The 22,585-nt window shown below is 35.5% G+C and overlaps 1 protein-coding gene across 1 annotated transcript in view; it reads left to right on the top strand.

Moving 5' to 3' along the window:
• The window catches only part of CPS1 (carbamoyl-phosphate synthase 1), a 155,244-nt gene that overhangs the window by 79,398 nt on the left and 53,261 nt on the right, over positions 1–22,585 (top strand). Inside the window, exon 21 of the mRNA XM_069075103.1 lies at positions 3,279–3,397. Coding sequence (XP_068931204.1) covers positions 3,279–3,397 — 119 coding nt within the window. The remainder of the gene's footprint in view (positions 1–3,278; positions 3,398–22,585) is intronic.

The following is a 22,585-nucleotide window of genomic DNA, read 5'->3' as shown; positions in this document are numbered from 1 at the left end:
TAGTGCTGAAGTGATGAGAATATGAATTTCCTCTTTAAAGGGAGAGTCAGCCTTTGTAATTTACCTTTGTAGGAACTGAAAGACACTGTCAGTGGTTTTGAACCCAGGGGCAGTTTTGTGTCAGTTATAAGCCCCAGGGGAGGGGAAGAAAAAGGAAAAAAAAATAGGAAGTTTTTTTTTAAATTACATATAAGTTGTATTCCTCTCTCTATTATTCTTTAGGTGTCTTAAATGCAAAATCATTTGATTTTTAAATGAAACTGAGGATTGGTGTTTTTTACTAAATAGGTGGATCCATGAGTTATTATGCTGATCTTGTGTCAAGGTTTTACAGAATTAAGATAATTAATGGCATTGGGATAAGAAGTAACTCCTCTAAGCCCTCATTTCATCTTCTTTATTTTTTCTTCCTTCTGCCCTCCTCTCACATGATTACAAAATCTGAGACTTAGAAGGGACCAAAATAGCTCTCTAGTCCAACCCATATAATGAAAGGAGTCTCTCCTGTAACATACACAATAAATGACTGTTAAAAACAATCCCCTAAAAATCATCTCCCAGTTAATACCCATCATGTTTATATATTCATTCCTTCAAAGGAAAGAGAAGGTGGTTTTTCCTATTCTCAGCAACCTTGCTCCTAGGCTCTCTTAAGAGAATGGGTAAGGATCCCTAAAAACAGGGACCCTATGGGCTGGGGTCAAAGGTCAAAAGTAATCCCCCTCCTAGAGCTATCTAAAGCTTGAAGATTCTCCCTTAGCTGAATTTGTGTAGGTGAGTGGAGGCTTTCTCCTGAAAAAGTACCAGAAAATCTATCAAGAAGGGAATATGACTGTGGTATAAATTATTGGCTGCCAGTAACACCACAGGAAGGAACTTATTTCTGTTTGTTAGAGGTCATCATTACTGTTTATTTCTACTGCTACAAGGAACTCGGTGATTTTGACAAAGAATTTAAGGCCTGGAGAAAGCTGAAGGGAAGAGAAAAACTGAAAAGGAAAAAAAGAGTAAAGGGGGGTGTGTAAATCTTCACTGGCTTTCATGAATCTCAGGAAAGGGCAATTTGCTTACGGGCTGGTTGTCTGCTACAGTCATATTGCAAGGTGACTGGATCAGCCATCTCTCCTGGTTTAGGGGCATGCAGGGCATTGTTTCTGATTTTGAAAACAGTAATGCAGTCTCAGAATTGTTTGGGGGTGATAATCACTTTCATGCCAGCGGTATATCAGAGCCAAGAGGTAGTGTGCCTGAAGACAAAGCAGCAAGGCCTAGCTAGTATTTGGCTTGCTATCCAATAAAAGTGACTGGAACTTCCCAAATATCTATTCCTCCTCATGTTGTAATGACCCACAATCACTGAGGTGTCACAGTAATTTGTAATAAGAGTTATAATAGTGCTGTTCTAAGACAAGTTTCTATTTACCTTACCCTGTCACAATCAGCATATGACTGAACATTTAAGAAAAGGATATTAGCTTATCTGTTAGAATATAAGCTCCTTGAGGACAGGGAATATTATCCTTTTTTATTTATATTCCTAGTATTTAGTGTAATCCCTTATTAAATGCTTATTGATTGACTAATTAATTGTCAGGATACTCAAAAGTGTTTAGTTTTGGGGAACTTACCTAATATCATTGACAAAATTAAAAAAGTAGAATATTAGCAGAGTGATGTAACAATCAGAACTTGAATGGAATGTTCTTATTAAATGGAACTTTTAGTCAAAAGGGGATTACATATTCTGCCTTCTAGTACTTTCAGTCATTTCTTGTGTGTGTGTGTGTGTGTGTGTTGGCAGTCAGGGTTTAATGACTTGCCCAGGGTCACACAGCTAGTAAGTGTCTGAGGCTAGATTTGAACTCAGGGCCTCCTTGCTCCAGGGCCAATGCTCTATCCACTGTGCCACCTAAGTACCCCATAGTCATTTCTGATAGTTGAAATACATCAAGGAAGATAGAGAATGATTGGATATATCACAAATTTGTATCATGAAAAAGCGGCTTTAAAGAAACAAAATACATGCATAGAAAATAAAACTGCATAATTTATAGTGGTATGTGTATTTCATTTTCCTTGGGGGATTAACAAAATCTTGTATCAAAATATAACATATTGCATCAGGGATAATATTGGATTGTTTTTTCCCTACTGAATATGGAGACATTTATTTTAAAATAATAAAAATGGAAACTAAACATCTTTAGAGAGGTTTGAAGACAGCATCTAATCAAGAAGGCTTAAAAATATGAAGAGTTTGGATTTCAATTTCAGCTTACCTCTTCTTTCATTTTGCTCATATAACATAATTGATCAATCAACAACTATTTATTAAGTGCCTACAATATTCTAGGTTCTTTCATAGGGTACAAAGACAAAAATGGATCAGCCTTTGCCCTCAAAGAATTTACATTATGTAGAAGAGACATATACACAAAAACACAAAGTACATTATATATTATATATAAGCAAAAATAATAAAGGTGATTAAGAAAGCAGTAGCAATAATAGTAGAGAAAATCAGGAAAGGTGTCATGTTGAAAGTGGCGTTTGAACTGAGCTATAAAGTTAGGGGAACTGGGTCTAAATCCTTTCCGTTATGCCTAGTAGTTATATCCCCTTGAGCAAATTACTTAGTCTCAGTTTCCCCATTGATAAAATGGTTATACTTGTACTACCTACCTCACAGGGTTATTGAGGAGAAAGTATATTATAAAATCTTGAAATATTCTTTTAATGTATCTGATTAATTTTCATTGTTTTGTTTAACATAGGGTTTTGTAAACTACTCTTTCCCAATGCAGGGGTCATATTCCTTTAAATAAAATGAGAATTTTTTCCATTAGTGATACTTCTCTCTGAAAGAATAATCTAGAAAAATCTCAGCAAAGAATAAACAAGAAGGTTATTATTTTGATCCCACCATTTCCGACTGGTGATGAGAATGGTATACTTTTGACTTTTTTTTTTTTTAAGATGACTTTTCCAGACCCTTTATGCTAGGCTTAGGAAGATAAGGCTAGGGAGAAACAGTACATTTTCATGACACTTTCCCAGGGTATATACTTCTGGGATTTACTTAACCAACTCACTGTATCCTGCTTGCAAATGCAATTGACAACGAGTTTGGGCTTATTGGAAGGGAACTTCGGTGATGCCAGTTTCATGGTTCATATCTCAAGTTATAGCCCCAGGGTATCTAAATAACATGGCAAGGGATGATTGCTAGACTTTTGTGAAGTGTTTGTCAAAGTATACACTTCTTTTCTCTTTGGCAGGCTATAGATGACAACATGCCCCTGGATGAGATCGTCAAACTTACATCCATTGACAAATGGTTCTTGTTTAAGATGCGTGACATTATAAACATGGAAAGGAAGCTAAAGGGACTAAACAGGTAAGGCAGCACTGTTCTTGGCTTCCACAGATGCTTCCCAGTTTGTCTTGGCACATTACCCAACAGCACTGAGCTAAGTGGTGCTGGGTCCTCAGAATAGCAGCTGTGGCCACAAAATAATTGAGAAGTTTTTTTTTTCCCTTCAAATTGTTCTCAGCATAGAAGAAATGGTTTGTCATATATTAAAATTTTTAACCTTACCCCTAAATAGATGATCACTCTCTTGTATAGTATCATAATTTGCTTTGTTGAAAAAATGTAAGTATGTATCATATACAAGATATACATTCCTGGTGACAGAGAATCCAGCTAGTTTTAATCTGTTTACTTATATGCTATTAAAATGATCTTATTAAAGTTTATGCATCTTTAAGTACTGCTCTTCTACAAATGAGTAGATCATTTTCTTGCTTTGTAGAAAATTACTTACCCATCATTAATCCTTCTCCCAGCACTCTTTTAATGATAGCTCATACCTTAGTATATCTTATAGAACAAATACATGCTTTTGTGTCTGCTAATATTTCAGAGAATCATGACCACTCACCTTACCTTGTAAATGGGCCAAATTCCAGCTTCCATTAATAGACATTTCACCACTTGCTCTTAGAATTCATTAACATTTTTCTCTACTTCAAGGCCAATTATTTTAAAAATTCCATTTACAGTTCAGGGATGTCCATTAGTACCCTTGTCATGCCCCTTCAGGAATACCCAGACAATGCCAATTGCTACTTAAATAATGAAGTTTGTTTTAAATCTCCTTTTTGCATAGAGAAACATTTGGGGGGGGGCACCTCTGACCGAAATTCAAATGCAGGTTTTAAATAACTACCTTTGGTCACAGGTGCAGTTTCTTCTTAGTTTCTTCACTTTTTCCCCTCAGACATTGTCCTGAACTACTATTTCATCTGATGTGACAGAGTAGTTCTTTTGCTAGCCTTGTGGCATGTTTACACAGAGAAATAATTCTCTCCGGATAAATTGTTCTTGTCGATCTTAGCTGATCTGAGGTCATATAGAAAGTCAACTTAAGAAGTTATCAAGGGCCTTGGAAAGATTCCAAAGCCCAAATTATTGAGCCATTTGAGAAACAGAGCATAATTTTTGAACTCTTATCTGCCTAGTTAGGATAGGTACAAGTGTGGCAATGAAAATATTTCCTTTTTGAACAAAACATTTCCTCCTTTCTCCCTTTTTTTAACCCAGGAAACTATTTAAAAAGTGTGTGTCTCTCTGTGTAGATTTGTGCTTCTTATTCTCCTAGCTTTAGAATAGCTATAATTTTAGAAGCAGTTATATATATATATATATAAATCTCTTATTTTATCTAGTGATCACATAAAATGAACAATAGATAGCAATAAATTGAGCATCAAGGCTATAAATTCATCTCTGAGTTTTGCTGACTTGAGGTTTCCTTTCTTGGTTTATGATGCCAGCAGATACACCATGTTGACTTATAGTCCATTCTACCACTTTCTAGTTTCATGCACCAGATTTTGAATGTTTCAGAAACTACTGAAATTAAACCACATGAGGGTGCTAGAAACTTATAGTATTCAGAATTGGACTAGATAAGGAACTGGAGGAGAGATAATAGATTTTGCTATGAAATAAACCTTCATTTGATACAAATTCTGCTTTTTGGGGAAACTGCACATTTTTAATTGAGTAGCTTGTGTTATTGTCAAAAGGTAGGCTGAAATTCTAGAGATTCTAACTAAGCAGAAATAAATGTCTAAAGATAATGAGCAAGGTCCTTGGGGAATAAAAGAAAATTCATTGTTATACAGCTTGTATAAATTCCTTCTGACCTCCTTACTGTGTTGCATTTGTTTGCTTTTTAGTTTTTTTATTTTTGGCTATTTAGATTTTTCAGTCTTCATCTTCAGGGACAATCATACTTGCAAAAACAGATGTTTTCTATATTTATAATGGGATACATAAATAGTACATTAAAATCTTTTCTATGTGCATTTCATAGTACTTCAAAATGATGGGTATAATAATATGAAATTTGCATCTTCGATAATTGGTTTAGCTACTCTGTTTATTAAAGCTCACGGAGTTAGCTTTAATACAGTTTAAAACAGTTACCAGTAAACCCAAAGGGAACCCCCCCCCATGGTTATGTCTTCTGAGTAAAGTGTTTGGACATAGTAGACACTTGATTAATATTTGCTAAATTTAATTGAATATGATTGAGTGATTCAGGACATAAAATAGTTAATGATCAAGGTGATTCCTAGTTTGTTGTATCTTTTTTTCCCCAGAGGCAGTGGGGGTTAAGTGACTTGCCCAGGGTCACACAGTTAGTAAGTTGTCTCAGGCTGGATTTGAACTCAGGTCCTCCTGACTCCAAGGCTGATGCTTTATCTACTGTACTACCTACCTTTCATTTATATGAATACTTTAAGAATTTCCAAGTTCTTCCCCATATATTATTTCATTTGATGCTCACAACAATCCTATGAGGTGTCAGTGCTATTCTAGTTCCAAATCTATGATCATATGACCCCATGATAATGACAAAAAACTTGTTTGCTATTATTTTATGAATGTAAACAAACACTGAGAAGAGGAAGCCAGATGTTTACTCTCTGATGGAATGTAAGCTTCTTTGAAATTTGCAAGAAGGCACACACTGGATATGGGATGGGGAGATAAATGTTGGGACTCATTGAATTCTGAAAGTTTAACCGATGAATATTACATGCCTATGGTAAGTAGTGGAAATAATGGCTAAAAAAATTCCTTTTTCTTGAAGGACAGATACATGTGTCATGCTCATGATGATCTATGAAATCACAGTTCTCTGTAGAATTACTAGACAAGGAGGGTAGGTGTTAGCATAATTGGTCAGCCTTCAGGCTAGACACTGTTTGCTCCCATTAGATCTCTGTTTGCATACATGTCACAAAATGAGCTTAGTAGTAACATTTTTTAGTCACACTTCTTGAACAATATCTATTGTGGTAGTCTTAGCTGTTATCATAACTTCAGGCAGCTTCAAAAAGAAAGATCTCTCTATCTACTTCACATCATTGACTTTCCTCTTTTTCTCTTAACTTGTTTATTATTACCCAAGGGCATGTTAGGGAAGTTGACCTTTCTTGGCAGTTCCCCAAAATTTTAAGGCAGTGTAACACTAGCTAATTTTCTTAGGAGCATAGCTTCCCCCCCTCCATTTTAGATTGAATCTCTTCAGCTTTTTGAGAGTTGCTATTGATTTGCAGCCAAGTGATATGAGGGACTGTTAGTAGAATGCATATGTCCTGGAATTTATATGCTTGATACAAAACATCTATTAATACTAGCCTATATCAGCCATGCAAAAAATTGAGAGAACATAGGTCTGCCAGAACTTGTAGCAGGACTGCAAAATGTATATAAGTTCTGGCTACGCCCTTGCTCTACATCTCCAGTTAGGTGGGATCCATTCCAGATCTTAGCACAGTGCCTTGAAGCTAGTGAGCCCTTAACAGATGCTTGTTGATTGATTACTTATCTCTGGTCCACATTCACCAATATTCCATTCACACAACCTGCCCACTTCATACAGGGTCTTACTTTCATGCAATGCTTCCTTTCCCATAGATATATCTTAAAATGACCAGAAAATAAAGTATACATAAAATTATTTAGAATTTCTTTTTTAATTAAAAAAAAGTTGTTACTGTTACTGGGCAAATTCTTATCGGATTTGGCAAAAACAAAACCAAAACAAAACATCTGACCATAGGGTGATGGGCACTGTGATGTTTTTCTTGCTCTACTATAGGTAAAATGAAAAAAAATATGCAAAATGTTTTCATCAATCATTGTACTCTAAAATTGAAGTAGAACCTTGTTATAACTTAGCTTGGTAGAACATGGAATTGGATAAATGGCCACATTAATCATGCCCTCCCTTATCCCCCTTACAACAATGAACTTGAAGCAAGTTCATAAACTGAGCATTCACCCTGTACCCTCATACTAGGATATATGTACAAAAGGGTTCAACTATATATGGGAAATTCAAGTCAAACGCTATTAAGTGAACTCCTCAATTGACACATATCTGGGTTCTAGCTCAGGCGGGAAACCAAATGAAATGCAGTAAAGTTTTTGAATAGAGCAAATTTGGATGAACTATATACAGAAGCTATTTCAATTCAGTTAAATTAAAAAAAACTAATTATTTAATGGGTATATTAAATAAAGAATATAAGAAGCTAGGTAGTATAGCTATACTGGACTTGTAATCAGGAAGACCTGAGTTCAAATTTCCCTCACACTCACTAGCTGTATGATCCTGGGAAAGATTCTTCACTTCTGTTCACCTCGGTTTCTTCTTTCTGTAAAAGGAGATAAGAATAGTACTACCTTGCAGCATCTACCTTGTGAGGATTTAATGAGACAATATATGTAAAGCATGCCAGAAACCTAAAAGTACTATGTAAATGCTACTATTATTATTGTCAATTATACAAAGAGAAATAAGAATGGTACACAGAAGTAGAAAGAGCATTGAATTTGGAATCTATGAACCTGGGTTCAGTTTGCTTATCTGTAAAATGAGGACATTATATGAAATTATCTCTATGTTCTCTACCTGCTCTGAATCCCGTGGTCATATGTGAGGCCATATGGAAATTGGAATTGGAATTAGACTTGGGTTCACATCCCTCCTTTGATGCTAGGTACCTGTGTGTCCATAAGCACTTAACCTCTTGGTTTCTTCTTCTTGTGTAAAATGAAGGCTGCAATGCCTACCTTCTGGGATTGTTGTGACCATCAAATGCGATAATATGAGTGAACAGATGTGCGAGCTTTAAATCATTACGCACATATTAGCTGGGAACTTAGTCAATTAGTAAGTATTTATTGTCTACTATATACCAGCAACTCTGATGGGCTCTGGAGATATAGAGACAAAAATGAAATATTCAGTGCCCTCAGAGAACTTACATTCTATTGGAGGAGATGATATGTTGATGTAGAAGCATGTAGGAAACATAAACAAAGCACACATACGGTAAGTTTTAGGAGAGGCACTAGTAGTTAGAGGTCCAGTACAGTGGGTAGCATCTGAGTTGTTCATTGAAGGCTATCAATGATCCTAAAAGACAGAGGTGAGAAATGTGTTCATTCCAGACATGTACAAAGGCATGATATGGGAGATGGAAATTGTCATAGAAAGCACAGCAAGGAGGCCATTTTGGCTGGACTGAAGGGGAGTACAAGAAGGGGAGTAATGAATATAAAATAAGTTTGGAGAGGTATACATAGGTACTGTGCAGTGAAAGCTTTTAAATACCAATATATTTGATTCTGAGGCAGCTAGGTGACTCAGTGGATAGAGTGCTAGACCTGAAGTCAGGAAGACTCATATTGATGAGTCCAAATCTGCTCTAAGACACTTATTAGCTGTGTGACCCTGGGCATGTCACTTCACCCTGTTTGCCTCAGTTTCCTCCTCTGTAAAATGATCTGGAAAAGAAAATAGCAAACCACTCTAGGATCTCTGCCAAAAAAACCTCAAACAGGGTCACAAAGAGTTGAACACAACTAAAAGCAACTGAAAACAACATATTTGATTTTAGAGGTAATAAGTAGTCATTGGCATTTATTGAGCAGTACAACAAGTTAAAACATATACACAAATAAATGTAATATAGCATAAAATATAGAAGGTTATAAAGTGTAGAAGCAACCCAAGGAGAAGGGGAATTACTTCCAACATTACTAGTAAACAGAGTCAAAACTGCCCATTCTGGCTTAAAAGGCCAATTTGGTGTTTCTAGGAAAGAAACATCTAAACAACTAAGCAAAACTACATGGGTGTTTAATACAAGGGTAATTAGTTTACCCTCTCTGCGACAGCTATTTAAAACCTTCGGTTGTTCTTATTTTCTTACTCAGAAGATTGCCTCCTTAGCTCTTTTATTTTAGACTGAAAATCAGATCCAGTTATTTTCCTGTCTAAGTTTAATTATGAATCAAAGTTTAGCTATGTTTAGCGATCTCCATTCAAGAGAAAAGTTGCAAAGGACACCATAAAACTCAGGCTGTAGAAGAACCCTAAAAACTACTCAGATGGAGAATTTGTTCCATCTCTTATTATTGCTTGTATTTTGAAGCGTGTGTTGCATTTCACTCAATTTGGGCAATTTGTCCTGAATATTCCACTTTAATACCTGTTCTTGATGAGCTGTATTGCTATTGTTTTTTATAATGTTGTATAAAACCTTTTAAAAGAAAACAATTGTCCTCAAAATCAGGAGTAAAAAGTAAACTATTTCTATTTTTTAATGCTTGAACATTTTATAAAAATAAAAAGAATTAGAAGTATGAAATGGTTTCTCTTTTAGTTTCTGCAAACGTAAGAAATTTTAATTCAATTCAACAAGACTTTATTTAGTCTACCCATGTGCCAGGCATTTGGGATAGGTATTCTGGATGCAAAGGTAAAAAAATTAACAGTCCCTAACCTACAGAAATTTACATTCTACTGGAAAGAGACAATGTGTATTCTGATCATTAAACACAAAATATAGACAAGATAGAAACCAAGTAATTTCAGGTTGAGTGGGGGTACCAATATCTGGGGGAGTACAGAAACGTCTTTTGTAGAAATTTAAATTTAAATTGAGCCTTGGAAAGAGCTAAGGGTTTCAGGAGGCAGAAATGAGAAGGGAGAATCTTCCAGACATGGGAGATCAGGTATAGTGTACAAAGGTGCAGTTGTATAGAGCTTCCTTATCTGTTAACAAGCAGTAATCATCAAACATATGTCGATGTCTAGGATGCTATTGAATCCCTAGATTGCACACCTACCTGCTTCTTCCATTCTAATAATTCCTACTTAGCAAATAGCAAAAGGAGCTTCCATTCTGTAAGGCAAGGGAACACTCTTTTTCCAAGCATCTGTTTTTTTGTAAGTCTGTGCTTGAGGTGTGGTGGAGGAAGTCTTCGGGTGCATACTAGAAATTACAAGCAGAACCCATCATTTTAAAAACAAATTGAGGACAAATTTGAGGTTCCACATGAGCATTAAAGTGCTAAATTGAGTTCAGTAAACAGAAGTCTTATTCTAGAGGCCTCAAACCCCTAGCAGATGCAGTAATGTAAATATTAGTTAACTGGGGCCATCCCTTTGAATTAAAGGTCTATCTCTTCTGGCTTTTCTGATGTGTGTTATTTCTCATTGGCTTTTCATTTCTTTTGATTACTTATTACAAATACTGGGCCTTGTATTTATTTGACTAAAGATCTGGGAAAAAGGTAGACACTTGACAAAAACAAAATTTAAAAAAGTAAAGTTAAATTAAATGATGATATTAAAATTGATGATATAAAAATAGAAATGAATTAATTTTTAAAAACCATTTATTTTCAATTTATGGAATAAAAACAAGCAATTCCATAGCATAATACAGTAAAAAGATGATTATTCTAGGAGATAATATGGTATGGTGTAGAGTTGTCAAGTTGTGGCCCACTCCAAGCCGAAACTCCTGAGTTCTGACGGGACTAGTTTAAAATATAATTTAACAAAACATTTAACAAAATAATTATAGTTATAACATAACATAGAAAATGTTAATTTGTGTTTTTCTAAGTCAGAATGCACCAGCAGGAATCTGTTTCTGTTTGAGTGTGACACCATTGCTGTAATGTACAGGGAGCTGGACTTGGGAATCCAGAGACAGAAGTTTGAATTTTGACTCCAGCAAGTCTACTTCTTGTTTCAGGCACTGTGCTAAGTGATAGGAATACAAAGAAAGGCAAAAAAAATTGTTTCTGCTAGGAATATTTCCTGGATGTATAACTCTGGGTAAGTTACTTAGCCTTTAGAAGACTTTCTTCACCTGTAAAACAGGAAGAGTGGGTATAATGGGAAGAGAACTGAATCTGGACTCAGAGGATCAGGCCACAATCTTAACTCTTGCATGTATTGGCTCTGTAACCCTAGGCAAAAGGCTTTGTCTATCCAGGCTTCACTTTTTTATGTGTTAAATGAGGCACTCAGTTAGATGATTGATTTTCAGCATTAGATCCTGATATCCTGTGAGTGCTTATACTATTTCCTCATAAGAGTACTATGCAGGAACTTTGTAACCCTTCCAGCGCCAGAGAGATAATGTTTTATGATTAGAGGAAATTGGTTTGTTACTTGAGGAAAAAAAACAAAACACCAACAATGTTTGATGTGAATGTGTTTTGGGGAGAAGCTGGTGTGATTGTCATGTATGTAGAACTTTACATCTGCAGCTGGTTTGTTCTGACATATCAAATTAGTTTGCTGATTAACAGAAGGAAGCAGTGGGCACACCATGGTCACTCTGGGGAGCACATTGTAGGCAACTGTTGATTGATGGCTTGAATGGAACCATAGTATAGTCACTTAGATCATTTCACTGCTGAAGCTCACTTTCAATACCTATAAAATGTCCTTTTCTTATTTCACTGGTGTAATGTGAGACTAAAAGGAATGTACTAGATGAGATAAATTATTTTTTTTCCTTTGGTGAAAATAATGCTATAAATCATTGTTTATTATAGCTCACTTTTTAAAACACTCTCTTATCCCCAAATTCTTTTATACAATCATAGAACAGGAAGAGATTTAGAGATCATCTTTCAAGGGTTTCTTAAATTTGTGTGTGTTTGTGTGTGTGTGTGTGTGTGTGTGTGTGTGTTACAAATCCCTTTGGTAATCTGGTGATGTCTGTGGACCCCCTCTCAGGATAAGGTTTTTAAAATGCATAAAATAAATAAAATACAAATTACAAAGGAAACCAATTACATTCAAATATGGTCATCAAATTACTTTTTTTTAATGGTTCATGGATCCTAGGCTAAGAATCCTTGATCTAGTGTAACCCCTTTACTTGACAGATAACGAAAGGAAGCTATAAAGGAGATAAACAACAGGTCCATGGTCACATTAGCTAATTTGTAGTAGTTCCAAGGACTAGAGCTGAGGTTTCAAGATACCTAGTACATTTCTTTTTCCATAATACCACCTTGCCTCCTCAGTAAGTACTTTAAAAGAATGCTTTAGATTGGAATTGTATGCAAAGCATCCATTCTTTTCTAATCTTTGAAACAGAGGTGTTATTCTTGGGATTTCATCCTTCTATTAAGTGATCAATATAAAATTACATTTCTATTTTTAATTTGCTTTGTGTCTCAGATAATGATTAAGATTTTTTTTGATGATGCGATGTTTCTAAGTTAACCTATATGACTCTAATTTTTAAAGTTGTTTAGTAGTGATTTATTGGCTCAGAGAAAATTGGAAATGGCATATCAGAAGCATTAATATTCCTATATCACTAATTCCTTTTATTTTTTTAAATCAAGGTTCTTTTATGACTTTGATAATATTGATCATAATATCATGTCCTTAAGAGTATAGAAGAGTATTTAGAATTGTAACATAATGAGTAGCATGCTATTTGGTAGACAAGAAACTCAGAGTATACCTACAATGGGTAGCTTTTATTCATTAATTATAATATCTCTTATTATAGGCAGTTTGGTCAAAGAGCTGAACTTGGGAGACAGGGCTACCTGACATCAAGTCTTGCTTCTGGCACATTTTGACTGGGTGACCTTGGGATAGTTACCTGGCTTTTGAATGTCATGGGTAGCTTCCTAAGACTATAAGTGGTGGGGCGGCCAGGTAGCACAGTGAGTAAGAGCACCAGCTCCACTGTTGGGATGGCTTGTGGATCGAATCCAGGCTCAGACACTTAGCACCCACCCAGAAACACCTGGCCATGTGACCTTGAGCAAGTTACTTAACCCCAATTGCTTAGGGGTGGCCAGTTGGCTCAGCAAGTAAGAGCATCAGCTCCAGTGTCGGGATGACCTGGGTTCAAATCCGGGCTCAGATACTTAGCACCACACCCAGAAATAACTGGCCGTGTAATCTTGAGCAAGTTACTTAACCCCGATTGCTAAAAAAAAAAAAAAAAAAAAAGACTGTAAGTGGCAGAGAAGATGAAAATTTGAATTGGTTGATAGGGTTTCTTTACCTTGAAATTCCCTATACCACTGAAAACATGGGCATCTTTGTATCATCCTTACATTACTGCAGGTAGTCTCTTTAAGAGATCCAAAGCTATACATATGCATTATTTTATATATAAAGTCTCACCTAATATTCACAAGTAATGAATAGATTATGCCTGCATTGATATTTGTGTTTCCAAACTAATTGTTTTATTTATTCAACTGATGGTTTTCTTTGTAGAGGGCTATCAGCATGTAAAAATGATGTTCATTCATTCAACAAATAATTTCTTTTTAATTTTTGTTTGCAATACTATACCAGTTACCGTAGGTAATTTAAAGATAAATAAGATCTTTGACCTCAATAATCTTATAAGGTAGTAGAATAGAAATCAAAACTTGTCCAAAAATCATGCCATGATAGAAGAAATATATTTATATATTTATTCTTCTATTCTTTCCCCACTGATCTTCAAGTACATTGCAAAAATAACAGGTGACAAATACTATGATTCTATTTTTACAAATGGTAAAACTGAGTCACAGAGGTTTCATGACACACTTTATGTGTCATAAGTCAGGGAAAAGCTGGGAATATAGCCTGGGGCTTCCTCCTTCAGTTCTATTCTCTAACCATCATGACATGAAGCTTTTTTATTTTGAGAAATAATTTTTGAACCAAGAAGTTGAATATTAGTTACTCCTAGCTGTCAAGTCCTAAGCATTATTTTCCTGCATGAGTTGTTGACCTCTGTAACAGCAAAAAATACTGTATATACTCTTTTCTAGTACTCTTGTGGGTAAAGCACAAGGACTTACCTGATTGAAAGTCCTTTCAATTTACCTTTAAAATAAGTACTGAGCATTTTCAAGGGGAAGGGAACAAGCATCTATTAAGTGGCAGACCTAGGGCTATGCAATTTACAAATATTATCTCATTTCTCACAGCCCCTTTGAGAGATACTCTATTATTATCCCCATTTTTGAGTTGAAGAAACTGAGGCAGACAGAGGTTAAGTGATTTCCTCATACAGCTAGTAAGTGCCTGAGGCTGAATTTGAACTCAAGTCTTCTTGACCCTAAGCCTAGCATTGTAAATTATGCCACCTAGCTTCTCTATAACTATCTTAACAATTTCTTTATAAAAATGACTTTTTTCAATCAACCATAAAAAGGCTCTTATCTAATTTTCAGTAAAGCAGATATTCTTTTTACAGCTGCTAACACAATCAGGAATGATTATAGTTCCTGAAGCAGTACTGGTCATACTTAAAGGCTGGGTGGGCAATATAATTTCAGCAGGCTGTGGAGGGAACTTGGCTCTTCAATTACTTTTTCTATTTCTTTAAGGATTCTGGAAGTTTTTTTTTTAATAATAGAAGATGTTTTTTATTTTGCAATTAGAGAAAATAATTAAAATATATAAATGAGACATAAAACATACAAATTCACACTATGATGCAAATGACTGGTACTGGCTTCCTTCCTGAGAGCAGGGTTAGGTAGAGTGAAGGTACAGAGGCCATGAGAATGTTAAGGACTTTATGATGAAAAAGAACATGGAAGAGGAATAGGAGTCTGGAAATGATACATATGAAGCAATATGATACATATGAATGTATATGAAATTATACATATGAAACCACCTATTTTGGAGGTCTTGATGACTGATTTGTTGAGTAGGCCAAATGAGAGTGAGGAACCAAAGAAGACTATAAGAGTTTGAACCTTCCCTGTCCACATAATGCTAGTGATAAGAATTGTGTTTATACTGTAGCTGAGAATCAACTCTAAGGCATGGCCTGTGCTCAATAGAATTTTCAAGAAGGTTATCATGACCATTATGCATAAACAAAAACTTAAATATAAAAAAAATGATATAATAAAGTTGCCACACATTTCTTCATTCACCTACAGGAATAGGGATGAATAATTTCAAATGATAAAGGAAATACCCGGGAAAAGAAAACTCCCTTAGCCAATACATTTTTTTTCGAGAGAAAAATTTTTTTTTAAAAGCAATAAGGTTTAAGTAACTTGCTCAAGGTTACACAGCCAGTTATTTCTGGGTGTGGTGCTAAGTATCTGAGCCCAGATTTGATCCCCAGGTCATCCCGACACTGGAGCTGGTGCTCTTACTTGCTGAGCTACCTGGCTGCCCCTAAGCAATTGGGGTTAAGTAACTTGCTTAAGGTTATACGGCCAGGTGTTTCTGGGTGGGTGCTAAGTGTCTGAGCCCAGATTCGATCCCCAGGTCATCCCGACACTGGAGCCAGTGCTCTTAATCACTGTGCTACCTGGCCACCCCTCAAGAAAAAATTTAATGTTTATTGAGAGCTCAGGAAAAAATGCTTCTGAAGGAGAATATTTAAACTCATGCCACATTACCTTCCCTGGAAAAGTATGCATTTTATTATTGCAGTGTAAATTATAATTAGTGACCAAAAATACAGATAAAGTAATACCAATACATTCTCTGTGTCTTATAGTCTTAGAGCATTGTCTAATCTGGCATACTGAGAAGTGAGGGCACTTGTTCAAGGTCACACAGTCAACAGGAATCAGAGATAACACTTCAACCCAAACCACTATGTTACACTTCCACTTTGACTCAGCAGTGTTAATCAATTAGTTAATTAATTAACTAATTTATGAGACACCGTACTTGGGACCCCTTGCCTATGCACCAACTGAATTGCATCATCTTTGACAGTCTAGAACAGGGGTGGGGAACCTGTGGCCTTGAGTGCACATGAGGACTTCTAGGTCCTTGGGTTCAACCTTTTGACTGAATTCAGGTTTTACAGAATAAATTCTTTTATTAAGGGGATTTATTCTCTGAAGTTTGGATTCAGTCAAAGGGATGTATTTGAGGCCTCAAGGCTGCAGGTTCCCCACGCCAGTCTAAAACAACATCTGGCACATAGTAGGCATTTGTTTGCTGAAGCAACAAATGAATCCTTTACTGTAGGAAGCCTACACCTAGTTCTTACAATTTGTCCTTTGAACTGAGTATCATTGATGTCAGAGAGCAAAAATAATTACTAGTATTGCTACTTATTGTCACTTAATCTCCCCTTTGCTTTGAAGACCTCCAAATGGCTGAGAAAATTAGATTGCCATACAGATTGTCATCCTTTCAGCAACAAACACCAAACATGATATGTCACCAAATATTCAATTCTAGTAAATGCTCTAGGCTCACTTAGAAATAGCTAAGTGTGTCGTCTGTGACCTACAACATATTATCTTCACCTTTTTCATTCAAGGGCTAGGAAAATTTCATCCTGACCAGGTTACATTCTGCAGAAAAATACCATGGACCAGTTATGCAGCTGGTTGGCGTCAGCTAAGCAATTTAATAAGATTCTGAGTAATGGCCTCTAGAAGTCAACAGAAAGTTATTTATGGAGAATTCCTTCTCTTGCTAATGTCCTTGGGACTACAAAAGGTAAATTTTGAAAACAGCTTTGTAGGAACATGACTTGATTTTAAAACATGCTGTAGTGAAGCTTCAGAAAAGTATAAAGCTGAAATTAAAGTTGATTTTTGATATTCTGAAGTAGAAACAATGGAATGTAAAGTATCAAAGAATCCTCATTCAATCACAGTTTTATATTGCAGTGCAATAAAGCATTACATTTTATCTCCTGGGTCCAGATTTGATGCATTAGGTGACCTGGATTATTTATTGGAAAAGACCTGAGGATTTTATTAACCATGTAAATTAAAAAAACAAAAGCAAAACAATCCAACCTTTTTTTTTCCCATTTCTGACCTTGTGATATTATTATTTTGATTAAATAAATGTAATTAATAAGCATTTATTGAATACTTTCTATGTACATGGGGTTATAAGTACAAAGAATGAAGCAATCCTTACTCTCAAATGAGGTTACATTCATTAGGGTGGGGAACCCCTCCACCAAGGCATATCTGTCTTAGAGAATGGCCTGGGACACTGAGGCTTATCCAGGATCACAGATACAGTATATGTTAGAGGCAGAATTTGAATATGGACCTTCATGATTTATCCATTATGTTTATTGGCTGCTTTCAATTAGAGAGACTCTAACTATTAGCCTTAATAGGAAATCACATTCTGTAAATAGCAAATGAGAGGAAGCATTGTATTTATTAGGTAAAGGTTCTTTTTTGGGGGGTCACAGACTCCTTTGGCAGTCTTATAAGCTCTACAGAAGAGTGGAAAGCACATTCATTCTGAAGTGAGTGAGAAGATACAGAAATGAGCTATAAGCATATTTTCATCTCCATGAATCCAAGTGCAGAGTTTAGAAATAGACTTGATCTATTTTAAAGGTAATAGGTCCTAGGGCTTAGACCTGGAGACTTTTCTGATTGTTTCCCCTCCAGAATTAATAGAATAGGAATATTCTATGTGTATAGATTCAGGAAAAAAGAACCCACCTGCCATAGCTCAGTTAAAAATTTAGATCTACGAGAGAGCTAAATTGATTAACCCAAATAAACTATATGATACCATATCCCCAAATAGAGAGTGAAAAATTCGGTTACAATGTTTGTTAAATATCTTGATGTGTGTCATAAACATGATAAAGCAAAATGATTGACTGAATGTTGTCCCGTCTACACCTATATTGTTGCTAGATAGATACAAGCTTAGTCTTGTCAAAAAATGGGATGGCGGAAAGGGTGGTATTTGCTACAATCAGCTACTTTTCTATCTCCTGCCTTTCTAAATGTTACTGCTGCTTTTGACAGTCGTCTTTTGCATTTCTCTGGAGAAAGAAGTAACAATCTGTCTCCTTAAGAGAAAAGACAAGGAGATAAACAACTTTTATACTGATCTCATCATCGTAATTGCCATTTACTCTAGAGCTCATGAAATGCCAGAAATAATCAGTGAATCTAGTGCAAATCTCTTGGAAGAAGCTTGTAAGGAGGTAGTGAGGTAGAATATCTAGATCTATATTAACATATATCTGTATGGGATACACACACATACCTTACTCAGTTCCCTTTTTAAAGCTAACAACATTACTAAGCATCAGGGCCTGGGTTTCCCTCAACTTCTGACTTTGGGGAGAATGAAAAAAAAACCAATATAATAATAAAATTGTAAGCCCATCCAATAATTGTAGGCCAAGTGGAGTGCTCATTTTCACATTAGAGCTGGTACAATCTGGAGGGAAATTTGTTTAGTATTACTTGTGAGTTGGTGGATCAGATAAAAGCCAGTCAAGTGGAAGAGAGGCCTGTGTGAAGTACACCAACTCCCTTGGTAATTGCAATGCTGCAGGCGTTTCTCAAGTCAGTTAATAGATTTCCCCAGCTCCTCTATGCCAGGTGAAAATTTCCTCATTAAGGGGAATTTATTCCATTTCCTTTTATCATTTATTATTGAAGAAGTGTGAGTGGATGAAGTTTCAAAGATGACAGGGTAGAATTTTAAACAACAACAACAAAATCTACATTGGAAACTAAAGAGAGAAAGAGGGGGGAGGCTTGTATTGTTTATAAACTGTAGAGCTCACTATAGATGGAGCTCTGTAGGAGCTGAGCAACATTGTCTAACTATTAAATGATTATGGCAGAGTGTGTAAAAGTCTGATTGTTTGGTTTGAAAACATTTTTCCCTTCTAAAAATTCAAGATGTCATTTTGTGTTGGTATGTATTGAGAAAAAGATTTTTTTTTGAAGTTAGAATCATAGTAACTTGTTCTTTTATCATTTTATTGTTTAAATCGAGCTATGCAATGGTGAGAGTGTAAGCTTTGAAGATTTTGCCCTTGAACTATGAAGTGAGGAAAGCTGCTGGGGGGAAATCAAAGTAGATATGTTATCGATATGTAGCAACATTGGTGGTTATGGAAGAAGGAAATAAACACATGTATGTGTGCCTTGTGTGTATATGATTGTATTTAAGGGTAAAGAGGAAGACATCGCCATGTAGATAAATGTATATCAGAAAGGTGAATACATTTTCATATGTCTTAATATAATGTGTGCTTGGATGAGTATACCCCAGTTTACCGCATTCCACTTTGAAACATTAGTCCTAAAATTTGCATTCTGATATGAATACAACACTATATGTTTTGCCTTCAAAGCACAATTCAGCTTAAGAATATTCATTTACAATTGAAGGCTTATATTTTGGTTTGTTTTTCTGTATTTCATGCTTTGTATTGCTTTAAAACGAGCATTTCACTTAAACTTGGAAAAAAAAAAGCCTATTAAATTCATGGTCCCCCCAATCAGTTTTTACCTAGGCAGTTTTATTTTTTTATTTGTTTTTTCTTTGCTTGCTTTCAAGATTAGATCCTTTGTAGAACAGGAAAAGTGGAGGGCTTCCCAATTCAGGCTGGTGAAGGAGATAAAAAGACATTTGATTCTCCATATTGGTACATTAGCTTCGCACCTGGGTAAGATTATTTATTCCCATGTCTATGAAGAGGCTTACCCTTATTTAAGTTACTGGCCCAAGGCTAATGAATCGTGTCTCCAGACTGTCTCTTCTTTTATTTTATTATAATGAGACACAAAATAAAATTTTATATCAGAACAAGCTGCAAATGAAGCCAATTTTAGTTCTCTGTCAGTAATGAAATGACAGCCAGCCCTCTGTTTTTCAGTGGCAGATAAAAGAGAGTGAATATATATAGAAAAACAATTCATTCATTTTTCTTGGGATTAAGTCCCTTCACTCATACTTAGGCAGCACTGAATTGGAATGGGGAAATTTGGTTTGGCTGTGCCTTCACTAATTGCTGTTGTGGGTCAGCATCAGCATCTATTTTGTGAGATGGGAATGGACATCAATTGCTTTACTTCATTTCATGAAAGCTTAGAGGTTAAAATATAGAATAGCAGATTGTATATCAATGAAATATTGAGAAATATCTTTCACCTGGAACTTGTGTTCATATTCACATTGCTGATGGAATATTTACTAAGCCATCTAAGGTAACCAGTAACATGATTGCATATTTTTGTGTCATGGTAACATTCTACATACTTAATGAAAGCTACTATAATAACAGCATTTGAAATATGTATTGGGCTAGAATTCAATTAATATAAAAATTATAATTTATTAAGTGTTTGTAGTACTTACTAGGTGTCTGGCATTGTACTTAGAGTTGATAAAAGCAAAAATAGTTCCTGTCCTCATGGAGCTTACATTCTAATGAGAAAACAAGTACACAAATAGGCAAGATACATACAGGATAGATACATAATAGCCTAGAAACTGGGGAATTGGGTGGAGAGACTGGCACCGGCTTCATACATAGGTGGTGTTTAATCTGAATTTTGAAAAAAGCCAGGAATTCCAAGAGGTAGAGGTGAAGAGGAAGAAAATTCTAGGCATGAGGGACAAAATGTCCTGTACATTTGCCTGGACCGAGGGACAGAGACTGGAGAATGAACTATGGTTGGGGAGGAATAGTAAGTAGTAGTACAATGTGACTAGGTCGTATTGTCTACTCTCCCCTAGTGAATGGAGGATCGTAATGTGTAAGGAGATTGTAAAGATAGGAAAGCTCCATCTTGTGAAAGCTTTAAATACCAAATAGAAGAGTTTGTATTTGATTCAGAAGGTAATAGGGAACCATTGGAATTTATTGAGTAGGAGCATGCCATGCTCAGACCTACACTTTAAGAAATTTACTCTGGCAGTTTTGGTAGTAGTGAGAGATTTAAAGCAAGGAAGAAATTGTAGTCAGAAGCTACAATTCTTCCACTAATATGAAGCACTTAACACCTATAGCCTGCCACATCTACAAAGAAGAGAGGGAGCTGCATTTGCAATTCTTGTCTTTGGGATCAAATTTGGCTATTACAATTACATAGAATTTATGGTTTTGTTATTCTTTCCATTTACGCTTAAAGTCATTGTGTATAGAGGCAGCTAGATGGCACAGTGAATAGAGACCGGCCCTGGAGTCAGGAGGATCTGAGTTCAAATGTGACCTCAGATACTTAACAATTATTAGCCATGTGACCTTAGGCAAGTCACTTAACCCCAGTTGCCCTGCCCTCCCCCCTCCAAAATGGAAAAAAAAGTCGTTGTGTATATTATTTTCCTGGTTCTGCTTACTTCACTTTATATCAGTTCACATAATTTCTCATATATTCTTCATAATTTCTTAAGGTACAGTAATATTCCATTACATTTATGTACCACAATTTGCCTAGCGATTTCACAGTTTATGGGCAACTACTTTGTTTTTGGTTTTTTGCTACTATAAAAAGTGAGGTGATGGGAACAATCAACTACAAATTATGATTTGAGGAATCTTCTAGGTAAAAAAAAAATACCCAATCGGTACTTAAAATGTCACCATTTGTGATTAATTCCTTTGTTATGAGCACTGTCTTTTTCAGAGGCATCTCTTTCATTTGTATTATGCCTGGGAGCACTAACATGACGATAAAAAATACCTTTTCCAGATCCCCTTCCTGTCTGACAAGAAAAGGGGGAGAGGGTGGGACAGCAGAAGAATACTGGGAGTGTGTTTGAATTTAGTAGTGAATATCTCAGGATGTGGGGAAAGTAGAAGGGGGGATGTGACTTGGATATACGGTAGCACTGTTGAACCCAATATTTATTTAGGGCAGGGCTTCTTAACCTTCTTTTTGTGTGTATATGTGTCTTGGACCTTTTTGGCATCTAGTAAAGCCTATAGACCCCTTCCCAGAATTATGTTTTTAAAAAACTATGTAAAATAAATACATAGAATTACAAAGGAAACTAATTTTACTGAAATGCAATTAAGTATATTTAAATATATATTGAATATCAAACATATTTTAGAATATATTATTATTTTATCATATTAGATATTAATTATGTATAATCGATTATATAACATTAAATATATATTAAACACATGTGTGTTTAAAACAAAAGAAGAAGAACTATTGATTTAGGGCTATTTCTGACTCTCTACTTTTTCCATATTTTTGTTTTCATTTGTATATGATGAAAAGTTAAGTTTTGAAAGAAATTAGCATCTTTTCTAAACAGTATTTGTCATATTTATATTTTTTCTTTGTCTAATGGGTTGGGGATATTTTTAAAAAAAAAGAGGCATGAATGTTCAAGAGGAGAGTAAAATAGCATTGGAAAATGTAAGAAGGACAAATACACATTTTTCAGCCCAATTGCAATTTCATTGTTTTTAACCAAAT

Source organism: Petaurus breviceps, unplaced genomic scaffold, assembly GCF_028583685.1.
Source record: "Petaurus breviceps papuanus isolate PSGF00001 unplaced genomic scaffold, PetGlider_PUasm1.0 90903, whole genome shotgun sequence".
NCBI classification, from domain to species: domain Eukaryota; kingdom Metazoa; phylum Chordata; class Mammalia; order Diprotodontia; family Petauridae; genus Petaurus; species Petaurus breviceps.
The sequence above is the reverse complement of the archived record's forward strand: the minus strand, read 5'-3'. Positions and strand labels throughout refer to the sequence as shown.